Source organism: Harmonia axyridis, chromosome 2, assembly GCF_914767665.1.
Source record: "Harmonia axyridis chromosome 2, icHarAxyr1.1, whole genome shotgun sequence".
In the NCBI taxonomy this organism is placed as follows: domain Eukaryota; kingdom Metazoa; phylum Arthropoda; class Insecta; order Coleoptera; family Coccinellidae; genus Harmonia; species Harmonia axyridis.
The window spans coordinates 12702162-12715874 of NC_059502.1; the positions used below are offsets into that span (position 1 = coordinate 12702162).

General features: G+C 33.8%; 3 protein-coding genes across 3 annotated transcripts; 2 read left to right on the forward strand and 1 right to left on the reverse strand.

Moving 5' to 3' along the window:
- Nucleotides 1-2279: 2279 nt before the first annotated feature.
- On the forward strand, nt 2280-3423 carry LOC123674040. Its single transcript, XM_045608863.1, has 3 exons — nt 2280-2617; nt 2724-2828; nt 2983-3423. The coding sequence occupies exons 1-3, from the start codon at nt 2460-2462 to the stop codon at nt 3299-3301; spliced, it is 582 nt and encodes a 193-aa protein (XP_045464819.1). The 5' UTR covers nt 2280-2459; the 3' UTR covers nt 3302-3423.
- Nucleotides 3420-6184, reverse strand: LOC123674039 (cytochrome b-c1 complex subunit 2, mitochondrial-like). Its single transcript, XM_045608862.1, has 7 exons — nt 6039-6184; nt 5799-5941; nt 5436-5742; nt 5030-5292; nt 4517-4845; nt 3891-4048; nt 3420-3833 (listed from the first exon to the last, which is right to left on the reverse strand). The coding sequence occupies exons 1-7, from the start codon at nt 6081-6083 to the stop codon at nt 3750-3752; spliced, it is 1329 nt and encodes a 442-aa protein (XP_045464818.1). The 5' UTR covers nt 6084-6184; the 3' UTR covers nt 3420-3749.
- A 5072-nt stretch (nt 6185-11256) lies between these two features.
- LOC123672160 lies at nt 11257-13668 on the forward strand. Its single transcript, XM_045606157.1, has 4 exons — nt 11257-11402; nt 11500-11642; nt 11699-11823; nt 13571-13668. The coding sequence occupies exons 1-4, from the start codon at nt 11358-11360 to the stop codon at nt 13666-13668; spliced, it is 411 nt and encodes a 136-aa protein (XP_045462113.1). The 5' UTR covers nt 11257-11357.
- The last annotated feature ends 45 nt before the right edge of the window (nt 13669-13713 follow it).

Genomic DNA, 13713 nt, shown 5'->3' on the forward strand with positions numbered 1-13713 from the left:
AATTTGAATTTTCCTGAGGATTACTAGAGATTTTCCTCGAAATCGATAGCAGATACGAGAAAACTATAACAAACCAAAAAGTGTAGTACTGGACCAGAGTTTTTTTTCTACATTTTTCTAAACTAACAGCCATTCACCAAAATATAGTTTTGGAGGAAGGAAGCAGGAATCCTTCCAGAAAATATATCACCCTGTAGATTTGCATTCAAAATTAGCATATCACATAGTGAAAACTTTAAACTGAAATATCTATGGCCAATTCATATTAAATATCTTGTGAAGGGAAGGTTATACGAGAAAATAACTTGAACTTCAACACATGTATCTCAAAACAAAATGTTTGGGGACTCATGTTATAGGACTTTTTTTTTCTTAAAATGATCCGGAAATCTGTCATTTTCATTTGTATCTTCAATTTAGGAGCACCGTGTAATAACCCCCAGTATCCCCCTATTTCTACGCTCTTGTCGTGAACTTTGAGTATAGAACAATAATATTTTATATTCTATGGTCTGTCATTATATTCCATTCATTTGAGTAAAAATTCGATATGAACTGAATTGTAATTTATTGTGAATGTTTGCAGTGTCTAAAATCAGTATTTCCTTTTTAAACGGCACCAGGCAGATGCGGGAATTCGAAAAATTTTAAAGAGCGCCACCTTACAGCACTCTGGTGAAGCAGACCACCAAAGCAACAGGTGGGTCTCTCAAAAAGTCTGAAACAAAATCGAATCAGTAAACACACCAGGTATTCTATGCATCTTAGTTTTTATATTTAGTATTCTGTGGTTTTTACTCTATGGTAATTACCTCAGAATATAGATTATTAATGTTCTAAGGTAATTACCAATCATAACCATAGACAAATGCCGCCTCTGTGGCGTGGTCGACAGAGATCTCGACTGCGGCACCGAAGGTCCGGGTTCGAATCCCGGTTAGGCTTAGAATATAGATAGAAGGAACGGAAAATAAACATTTGAACCCGATCCCGAATACAAGAGAGTGAAAGCTTAGACGCGCCAATCACAATTGAGCTAGCCGAATTGAAAACGTTGCCAGCTCTATTTTCAGTACGAAATTACGAAGGAATGAACGAAGAAGAATATCAAAATTTTTCCGACAATTCAGATAAATTGTCGATGTGGCAACGTGCATTCGGGTATTCTGTCATTTTGTTCTGGCTTTAGACATAGAATATAGATAGATTATTATTAATGTTCTAAGCGGTGAGGGCATGGATGTTTAGTGGTTGTTCAAGTCTTTGAGAAATAATAAAAAATGTATGTTGACATAAGGATGAATGCGAGTGTGAATTATATGTAATACATGTGGGAAAATTAGGAGAAATCCAACAAATTTGTGACTGGGTACATAACCAAAGGTTGAGCCCAATAAGCGAGAAAGAATGATTGAATGAAACCATAGACATATAATTTCATTTCTCTATGATCATAACCAGGTTAGGTTAGGTCCAGCGTTGCCAACCGTACGGTAATTACCGTATTTGTACGGTAAATTGATGCCAAATACGGTATACGGTCCGAATGGGCTACCGTACGCCGAAATACGGTAATTTCGTAATTTCAATTGCGATTTTTTTTTTGAGCTCATTGTAATAGTGGCTTTTGAAATTGTAATGTATCGATAAAAAGAAGTTTTATTTCTGTGTAATAGCACTACATTCTATGTTCATGTAAAATAACAACCTGTAAAAATCATCTGTTAACCTCTCTCTTCATTCTTAAGTCTTCGAAATATCTCAAGATTGATATGTGAATCAAAACGATACCTTTCCAAAGATGCTCATATTATTTTTGCTAATGAGTTGAAAGCAAACTTTGTTAATAAATTCAACAGAAGATATGATGATGACTTGAAAGAAATGTGCTTGTTAAGCTTGTTAAGTGAATACAAAAAATCAAAAACTAAGAAATCTATGCAATGAATAATGATTCACATTTAAGATTACTTATATATTACTTATTTTCATGTATATATTCTTCTGTACATTTTATTATGTTTATTCAATTGAATTAAAAATTCCACTAATTTGACAAAGCATTTTTTCTTTCTCTCCCTAATCTTTGATTTAGGGCTTAGTTAAATTTTGACAAGTTTAAATTACAATTTGTAGGTTAGGTATGGCCATAGAATAGAAAGAATTGTTTATCTCTTTCTCTATGTACTTCTGTGGTTCTGTGTACGGTAAAAGTGTCCCAAATACGGTAATTTCTCGTCCCTGATACGGTAATCTCAAGATTTTGGGTTGGCAACGCTGGTTAGGTCGAAATCACTTAATGTTTATGTTTTGATATTTTTTTATTTTCCGTTGATGAAACAACCACAGAATACTAATAATAAACAACCAACTGAACACTTATCAGGGACTATTTGAAACTATAGGCAGTATTTATTACTTGATGATAGGCATTCTCTTCACCTTGTGTGTGTATTCAGATGATGGGCGAAATAGAAAAAAAAATTCAGAAAGACATCACTATATTGAAAGAATTTCTTCCTGAACATAAAAGGACGTGGGAAAAATTGTTGCAAGAAATTAAAACTCTTCTTCCAATATTAACCAATCAAAGTGAAGAAATCATACATGTCGAAAGGTAGGAATTCAAAATTTTTGGTAATTCGTTACTTAACCATAAAATTATTCATTAATATATTTAGAATTATTTAGTTTGATAAAATGATTGTATTTTTTGCTTTTAGTGTAAACAGTTCGAATGATGATTATTTACGCCAAATTCAAAGTGAATTAATTGTCTGTATTGACCGAGAAATAGATAGGACATTCTGTCAGCTGAAGGATAAAATGTAAGTACACCCACTGAATTTATTTAATAAATGGAACAAAAATTTATGTTTGTATCAAATTTGGCAATATGATTATTTATCTGAAATTGCATCAAATACAAAATGATCTATAGGATATAAAAAAAAAGGGTAAGGCATTACTTTTATTTTTCAGAACTAATCTTAAACGAGTTGACAATGAAGCAAAGAATAAAATTGACAAATTAGAGGAATCCACTACATGGTTGGATTGGACATCAAAGTCAAAAGTCATTTGTGGAAGTACCATCCAACCACCATTGAAGGAATTATTAATGTATTGTCGCATTTACAGAACAACTTTTATAGAACATTCTGAAAACATTTTTCATTTATTTAGTAATCTCAATGTGAAAAACAGGGAATCAGTGCAAGCATTCAAAAGGTATTTCGAGGCTAATTTAATTGCTTCTGATGATATATCATTTTTGCTGCAGATGTTAAATAATATGTAGAATGGGAAATGAAGCCTCAAAAATATGAGATCAATCAATTAATTAGCCTCAAAATAATTCTTGAATGCCTGCACCTATTCAGAGTAGAGTATTGTTGTGATAATAATAAAACATTAAGCAAATTTGAAGATTTTTTATTCAATTCGGTTCCATACAATCTATTCAACTTAGAAAGTTTCATGGAAGGAAAGTTTAAGATTTGTTTTTTATTCAAACAAGTTTCACTTCTGTGAAATTAAAAAATCAATCAAAAATATCGGACTGGTAGAAATCTAAATTGAAAGTAAACCACATAGAAATGTGTTCCCATTGGACGTGAGTAGCTATAGACTAAGTTTTCAGGTTGTGAGGGGTAAAATTAATTAACAAAATTCAAGGAAATGTGACTCTTATTTCCAGGTCTTTAAACGAAATATATCAACAGTATGATAATCTATATAGTAGAATTTTAATTGAGGTCAGCTAAGTATGGAACGCATGTCAGATTTCCAAATGAGGAGATACTTAATTTGCTTCCAAGTTTCTGTAGTACCTGCAAGGAACAGAATTTAATTAAATGTTTGTCATAAACCTCAAGTTTACTACTTACATTGTTTACATCTTGAGTTGTAACAGAATCCACCAAGTTGACATATTGAATTGGTGATATTCCACTTCCAGTCAGAGCACCTGTCTGTCCTAACTTTCTAACAACACTTTTGCCATTTTCACTAGCAAGAAGTACTGCTACTTTGAGTTGATTTTTTCCTAAAAACAATATTAATTTGTCAACTATCACAGATTTTTTCACGATTCAAGAAATTTAATATTTTATGATGACTGTTTGGATTTCAATGAAAAAATGATATTTCCAAAACACAATTATCATTTACTCCACCTATCCAGTTGGTTTCTCATTAAAGATAATGAGTATTAATTATATATTTGAGTTTTTGGAGCATTCTTCATATTCCATAACAGTTTTTTGTCAAATTGATGTAGATCTTCCTTTTAAGTCTAATTAATGAGAATGTCAACAAATAGGACAATGTTATACAATCATATTGCCTATTGAAGAGGTTGAACTATGAAAAATGTCTTGAAATGTACTCCTGTGCATATACGAGTGAAATTCAGGTGAGGGTAATTTTGAATAAGGCAAATTATATAGTGAAAAAAATAAGAATATTTAGATCTGTGGCAGAGATACTTGAGTAGGATTTCAATAATACGAACCTTTATTAACCCATTCATCAGTCACTCTACCATTCTTCAAAATGTCGACAACATTTTCTGCGATCTGTCCAGCTACACCGTAAGGTGCAACAAACATTGCTCCCATAAGACCAGTATCAGCATAATTAGCATTCAGACCACTGATAGCATAGGAATCTGTTACTTTGATGGAACTCCTCAACAAACCATGATCAACTGAATATGGAGCAGAAGAACCTGTTCCAAATATTTTCTGCAATACTGCACAAGCTGCAGCTTCTTTCATGTTGTTATGACCAGCACCTTCTCCAACAATGGCTACATAAGCCAAATCGCCTCCTTTATCACATCTAAAAATGTTATTTCATAATACTTTGTGAAAGAATGAAAAATTATGATTATTTTCAAAGATATTGAAATTTGGTTGTTGAATTCAAAAGATAAAACAACTATAGTACTGAAAATTACTAGAAAAATACCATGGATTTAAGATAATTTTTTTATTAGATTCAAATAAAAGAAAAATTCATTTACCTTACTTCACCACCTTTATATGGCGAAGGATTTATTGCTGTACCTGAAGATTCACGGAATTTGACCTTTTCAACGAAATATGACAATTCCTTAGCATCTATGCCGAGTCCAACAACAGTGGCTTTGTCAGCAGTAAGATTGCAATTCACAAAATGTTGTAAAGTTTCAGGGCCAACTTTTTCAAGGTTATATTTGGCAATAAAAAGAGAATTTCCTAGGGCAGTTCGGTAGGCTGCTTTATGTAGGAGATCAACAGTCCTCAACTGAAACAATTAATATATGTGTTATACTGCCAATTGCAGATTAAATCAATAGAGTCAATCATTAGAGATTAAATGATTCTAAAAAAAATAGAAAATCCAAACCCCTATTATATTATAGATTCACAGTAAACGAATATAATTACCTGTGGTGGACGTGTAGCTAGTTCCAACCGTAACCTACCAATATTATCAGCAATTTCCCATGGTCTGAATTCTTGTTCTGTAGCAACAGAAGAAAGGAATGGTAAAACCTGTTCAACTGCACTTCTTGTTCCTTCGAGAGTATAAGAAATTGTTTCTCGATCAAGTGTACAGTGTAAACTTGCTCCAACTTGTTGTATATTGCGTGTAATAGCAAATTGGCTTGCTGACTTTGTTGTCATTCCAGCACATATTCTTAATACATGGGCAACGCCTTGATTATCATTACATTCCTGACGGGATCCAGCCCTTCAAAGTGAAAATTATGTTCAATCGGAATTCTGAATAGATAAATCATCACAAACCTATATATAATTGATACTCTAGTGATTGGAGAATTGTTTTCTGCAGATGTGACGAGTACACCATTTACAGTTGAATTATTAACTTCATAATCACATACTCCACCAATTGGTTTTACATTTGCTGCGGAAGCAAATGATCTGTTCTGAAATGAAAATTTGGGTAGGTAAGAGTTTACATAACAGGTCAACGAGTCATAATTTTCCATTTACATATCAACTTCAAGAATACCTTTAACCTACCGTAATTGTACGAAGTAAGGGTACTTTTGTTATATTGCAAGCCATCTTTCTCAAGAAACTAATTTTTATTCTTTCTTATAAGAATTTAATTTACTGTTCTGAACCCTTGTAACAAATCATAGATTACGTATTGACAGAAGCACAGAATAGGGATGGGCAATAAATATCGATATATGGAAATATCGTTATTTTTTCAGAAAATTTCCGATAAATATCATCGATATTTTCAATTTCGATACTATCGATTGTCGATATTTTCAACCGATATTATCGATATATTTATATAGATTTCACAGTATCAAATTCGATATTTTTTTATATTTCACATTATGATTTCGACTTCACGAATCATATTATACTCTAGTTCCATTAGTCGAAAATCCTGATTTATCGGACTATAAAATAAATATCCAATATTTTCGACATATTTACTTTAGTTTACTTTATTGAATTCAAAAAAATTTTTCCCACACTAAAATATTACAGCGATATATATCGATATTTTTACTCTAACATATTTCGATAGTGTCAGAAAATATCGATACAATATATATCGATAGTTTTCTGTCCCTTGCCCATCCCTAGCACAGAAGCATCGGATCATAGAGTACACACATGTTCTTTGCACCGAGCATTTTGGGCAATCAGCAATTTAGTATAGAGCACAGAACATTAAATATAATAATCATAGAGCATATCCTCTAATGATAGTTTTGACTTTTATTTCTTATAGAAATGTTTATGGTTTACATTAGAAAAACAAGAGCTTGTAATATAACTTCAAAACTCATTGCGATAAAAAACAAATAATACCTAACGCCAATGGATCCCACTGAAAAAGTGTACCAGTACCAGTACCTAATAAAGAAGTTATGAGAAAGTTTCATTGCAAGCCATTCAGCAATTTTTTCTTATAGCTTGAAAACAGTTGAATTCATCAGGTTGCGGTTTCCACCAAATTAATTTCCGATACATACATATGTGTGAAATAAATTACTCGAATATTCATGCCTCATTCGAAGATCATTTCATGAGAACCCGGCGTCAACTAGATAAACTAACCGACAAAAAATACTTTATAATGAATCATATCGTTTATTCATCTTAGCAATGAAATTACTCCATAAAATGCTTTCTAGAATCGCTAGTAGAATGTTAATTTTACCATAAAAACAACATCAACAAATTGGTTGATTTTTCTGGTTGGAGGATTGGAGGAATCCAGCGTCTAAAGTTACAATTTAAGAGCTAGAAACCTCTGAAAATGATTATCGCTTTAGTAAGCGCAGTTTAACCATCAAATCAACATAATAATTTGTTGTCAAAATGTTTTTATGCTTTGAAATTTTGAACATTCAACTGATTGAAATAAATTATTTTTTGCAACGACTAAAATAAATTTTCCAAACGAAAACAAACCAAGTTTGAAAGTATAGGATTGTGAGTTGGGTCGTTATTCAATAATGATATTTTCATTTTCATTATTTATGCAAAGTCTGCAGAAGTCAAAATAAATATGGAAGGTAGAGATTAGGAGAATAACATCTCATATGGTAGAACCAGAGATAACCGGCCCCTTAGAAGAAGATAGAGAGATTTTGTTACTAAATAAAAAATACTTCTTGCTTTCCGATTTATCACGAAATTTTTGTAGATCGCTGATTATAACTTTTTCAAAATCACTTCAAGCAGTTTTCCTGAAGAAACAAATCCTAAAAAATATGCCTTCATTTTCATAAATATTTGTTCAACATTGTTCGCGAAATGATGAGAATAAAAATAGTGCCTGAAACATCCAGTAGACGCCCCTAATACGTGATAAAATTCGGTAAAATTTATCAGAAAGAAAGTTGACAAGCCTAATGAGTGCATGTGTTTTTAGCGTCAAAAACTCGTGAACACTAACAATAATATGAGGAAGATTACAAGACATCTGGATATTTATGAATACGAGGCGTGTATTTTAAGTAAGTTCTCCATTTATTTTTTTCACATTAAATAACATTTATTTAATAAGTTTTGTACATTGCTGTAAAGCTTGAAATCTAAGCTATTTTTCTATGTAATCGCCATTCACTTCCATGAGCTTCCTCATTCGTACGACAAACTTTTGTATCCCCTCCTCGAACTACGATCCCGCCGCCTCGCACAAGAACGAAATGACCGCTTCATGAACTTCTTCATCGGTATTGCAGGTTATTCACCAAAATTGAATGAATAGAGTCTCTACTGCACACATCTTGGAGTTTTTCGGCCAATTGACCATATTCACCGTCGCCATATTGTTTTGCGAGAATACCAACTACCCAGTGTTCCCAACGGAGAAATTTTGAGTTTACTAGAAAAATACCGCTAATATCAAAAATACTATCAGCCATAGAGACTATTCTTTCACTGACTATTTCCAAAAATGAAGCGAAGCCTTCATTTATACACTCGGCCACAATTAATTTGTTCAGAAAACCACCTTTCACTAATGTTTTTATTTCCAAAAGGTGAAATTTTTGCAAAATATTTTCCCAAACAAGCCTATCTGACGTAGCAGCCAGAAAAGGTACACATAAACTTCACTTAGAAACTTTATATTGTGGAATTTTTCTAGTAAACTCAAAATTTCTCCGTTGGGAACACTGGGTAGTTGGTATTGTCGCATAACAATATGGCGACGGTGAATATGGTCAATTGACCATATTCACCGTCGCCATATTGTTATGCGACAATACCAACTACCCAGTGTTCCCAACGAAGAAATATTGAGTTTACTAGAAAAATTCCACAATATAAAGTTTCTAAGTGAAGTTTATGTGTACCTTTTCTGGCTGCTACGTCAGATAGGCTTGTTTGGGAAAATATTTTGCAAAAATTTCACCTTTTGGAAATAAAAACATTAGTGAAAGGTGGTTTTCTGAACAAATTAATTGTGGCCGAGTGTATAAATGAAGGCTTCGCTTCATTTTTGGAAATAGTCAGTGAAAGAATAGTCTCTATGGCTGATAGTATTTTTGATATTAGCGGTATTTTTCTAGTAAACTCAAAATTTCTCCGTTGGGAACACTGGGTAGTTGGTATTCTCGCAAAACAATATGGCGACGGTGAATATGGTCAATTGGCCGAAAAACTCCAAGATGTGTGCAGTAGAGACTCTATTCATTCAATTTTGGTGAATAACCTGCAATACCGATGAAGAAGTTCATGAAGCGGTCATTTCGTTCTTGTGCGAGGCGGCGGGATCGTAGTTCGAGGAGGGGATACAAAAGTTTGTCGTACGAATGAGGAAGCTCATGGAAGTGAATGGCGATTACATAGAAAAATAGCTTAGATTTCAAGCTTTACAGCAATGTACAAAACTTATTAAATAAATGTTATTTAATGTGAAAAAAATAAATGGAGAACTTACTTAAAATACACGCCTCGTATTCATAAATATCCAGATGTCTTGTAATCTTCCTCATATTATTGTTAGTGTTCACGAGTTTTTGACGCTAAAAACACATGCACTCATTAGGCTTGTCAACTTTCTTTCTGATAAATTTTACCGAATTTTATCACGTATTAGGGGCGTCTACTGGATGTTTCAGGCACTATTTTTATTCTCATCATTTCGCGAACAATGTTGAACAAATATTTATGAAAATGAAGGCATATTTTTTAGGATTTGTTTCTTCAGGAAAACTGCTTGAAGTGATTTTGAAAAAGTTATAATCAGCGATCTACAAAAATTTCGTGATAAATCGGAAAGCAAGAAGTATTTTTTATTTAGTAACAAAATCTCTCTATCTTCTTCTAAGGGGCCGGTTATCTCTGGTTCTACCATATGAGATGTTATTCTCCTAATCTCTACCTTCCATATTTATTTTGACTTCTGCAGACTTTGCATAAATAATGAAAATGAAAATATCATTATTGAATAACGACCCAACTCACAATCCTATACTTTCAAACTTGGTTTGTTTTCGTTTGGAAAATTTATTTTAGTCGTTGCAAAAAATAATTTATTTCAATCAGTTGAATGTTCAAAATTTCAAAGCATAAAAACATTTTGACAACAAATTATTATGTTGATTTGATGGTTAAACTGCGCTTACTAAAGCGATAATCATTTTCAGAGGTTTCTAGCTCTTAAATTGTAACTTTAGACGCTGGATTCCTCCAATCCTCCAACCAGAAAAATCAACCAATTTGTTGATGTTGTTTTTATGGTAAAATTAACATTCTACTAGCGATTCTAGAAAGCATTTTATGGAGTAATTTCATTGCTAAGATGAATAAACGATATGATTCATTATAAAGTATTTTTTGTCGGTTAGTTTATCTAGTTGACGCCGGGTTCTCATGAAATGATCTTCGAATGAGGCATGAATATTCGAGTAATTTATTTCACACATATGTATGTATCGGAAATTAATTTGGTGGAAACCGCAACCTGATGAATTCAACTGTTTTCAAGCTATAAGAAAAAATTGCTGAATGGCTTGCAATGAAACTTTCTCATAACTTCTTTATTAGGTACTGGTACTGGTACACTTTTTCAGTGGGATCCATTGGCGTTAGGTATTATTTGTTTTTTATCGCAATGAGTTTTGAAGTTATATTACAAGCTCTTGTTTTTCTAATGTAAACCATAAACATTTCTATAAGAAATAAAAGTCAAAACTATCATTAGAGGATATGCTCTATGATTATTATATTTAATGTTCTGTGCTCTATACTAAATTGCTGATTGCCCAAAATGCTCGGTGCAAAGAACATGTGTGTACTCTATGATCCGATGCTTCTGTGCTAGGGATGGGCAAGGGACAGAAAACTATCGATATATATTGTATCGATATTTTCTGACACTATCGAAATATGTTAGAGTAAAAATATCGATATATATCGCTGTAATATTTTAGTGTGGGAAAAATTTTTTTGAATTCAATAAAGTAAACTAAAGTAAATATGTCGAAAATATTGGATATTTATTTTATAGTCCGATAAATCAGGATTTTCGACTAATGGAACTAGAGTATAATATGATTCGTGAAGTCGAAATCATAATGTGAAATATAAAAAAATATCGAATTTGATACTGTGAAATCTATATAAATATATCGATAATATCGGTTGAAAATATCGACAATCGATAGTATCGAAATTGAAAATATCGATGATATTTATCGGAAATTTTCTGAAAAAATAACGATATTTCCATATATCGATATTTATTGCCCATCCCTATTCTGTGCTTCTGTCAATACGTAATCTATGATTTGTTACAAGGGTTCAGAACAGTAAATTAAATTCTTATAAGAAAGAATAAAAATTAGTTTCTTGAGAAAGATGGCTTGCAATATAACAAAAGTACCCTTACTTCGTACAATTACGGTAGGTTAAAGGTATTCTTGAAGTTGATATGTAAATGGAAAATTATGACTCGTTGACCTGTTATGTAAACTCTTACCTACCCAAATTTTCATTTCAGAACAGATCATTTGCTTCCGCAGCAAATGTAAAACCAATTGGTGGAGTATGTGATTATGAAGTTAATAATTCAACTGTAAATGGTGTACTCGTCACATCTGCAGAAAACAATTCTCCAATCACTAGAGTATCAATTATATATAGGTTTGTGATGATTTATCTATTCAGAATTCCGATTGAACATAATTTTCACTTTGAAGGGCTGGATCCCGTCAGGAATGTAATGATAATCAAGGCGTTGCCCATGTATTAAGAATATGTGCTGGAATGACAACAAAGTCAGCAAGCCAATTTGCTATTACCGCCAATATCAAAAATACTATCAGCCATAGAGACTATTCTTCCACTGACTATTTCCAAAAATGAAGCGAAGCCTTCATTTATACACTCGGCCACAATTAATTTGTTCAGAAAACCACCTTTCACTAATGTTTCTATTTCCAAAAGGTGAAATATTTGCGAAATATTGTCCCAAACAAGCCTATCTGGCGTAGCAGCCAGAAGAGGTACACATAAACTTCACATATAAACTTTATATTGTGGAATTTTTCTAGTAAACTCAATATTTCTTCGTTGGGAACACTGGGTAGTTGGTATTGTCGCATAACAATATGGCGACGGTGAATATGGTCAATTCATTAGGTGCTTTCCAGCCAACGTCAGGAGTTCCTCGGTACAGCTCCGAAGAGTACCGAAGCGGACTTGTAGTGTTCCAGTAAACAGGGCGTGGAGCCCTCGCGTTACCTTCCCCTTTCCCCTGAAGCACCCCCCGCATTTGCGGGGCTTCGAGCCCTGACAGGTGTGAGAGAGAAAGAAGACCGTTACTTCGCATAAAGTACGAGACAGCTGGTTTGTTTATGTTGAATTTGACAGTTTCGTTTTGGCGCGTTCCACTCACAGCAAGGGCTCGAAGCTCTAGTGCGCCGAGCCTCGGGGTGACACGCACCTGACTGGGAAGCAGCTATTGAGAGTCAACCTGCGATCTTTCAGCACAAGCGCCTCAACTTTCCGCACTGTTTCGTCCGAGTGTGACGGCCTGCCTCTGCGCACCTGAACGTTTAGTCGGCCAGCAGAAAATTCTCTACACCATTTTCGAACGTTTTCACGTCCATACATTTCCCACCATACACTTCTTCCAATTGACGATGAATTTCTATAGGTGGAGTTTTTTTTGAGTGCAAAAACTTAATGACTGAACGTAACTCGCACCTTAATGAGGAAGAAAGAGATAGAGGATAGGAAAAAACAACAGGAGACAAGATAGAGATCAGATCACACCGAGTTACGCACCGGAGGACAGGCTTAAAGCCTATTTCCAGGTAGCGACGATACTCGGGAAACGAGGAGGGTGTTTTAGTGAGGTGAGAGTCCCACACAAATCCACAGCAGACATGGAATGTGCCAAACAGCAACACAAGGTCCGCTGCGGAAAAGGCATTAGATTCCCCCTACCTCAGGGCCGAAAAAAAAAAACTAGCACCTGGCGGGAGAGACAACCGGCACTTCCATTGCAAATGGCTGCTACGTCAAGACTGAGCGTCCTAATGAGCTCCACCAGGTGTCGATTGATGGAGGGGGGCATAACGTATACAACAGTGTTGCCGGATTTCATCTAGCGCTACTTGTGGCGATACAATGGCCTTGGAGACCTTACTTTAAATACACGCCTCGTACCTATAATACATTATGTTAATGAATTGGTCGATATTCCTTCCTGTTGCTTCTGAACGAATTAAATCTTTTTCGGTAACCAAGCAGTTTGTGTTTCTGTTGATCAAGCTTGAAATGCCGCCAATTAATTTTGACGCCTTAGACGACCGCCTACCTTGCCTCCCCCTAGCTACTGCCCTATTGAGACACCTTGTATATAAAACATATAAGGAATAAATAACTAATGGTAATAAGAGTTTTTTTAATGAATCTGTACTTTGGCCTTCAGAATATATTGAAGGAAATACTACTTTTTAATCCTTTTCTATCACTAAAAACTTTTTTGAAGCAATAATTAGCAAAACTTTGTGTTGTTTTGTAAGTTTTCAGAATAAAACATTTTTATTTCCCTATTTTTACAGCCTATATAACAGCTCCAACGTTATTTTATTATCATCCGGAGCAATCATTAAAGGATAAGAACAATATCCCTCTCTTATCCCCTCATGGAATCATGTGACTCCTCAATCCTACTTTCCGAAAGAACATTAGTAGCGAGGAAACG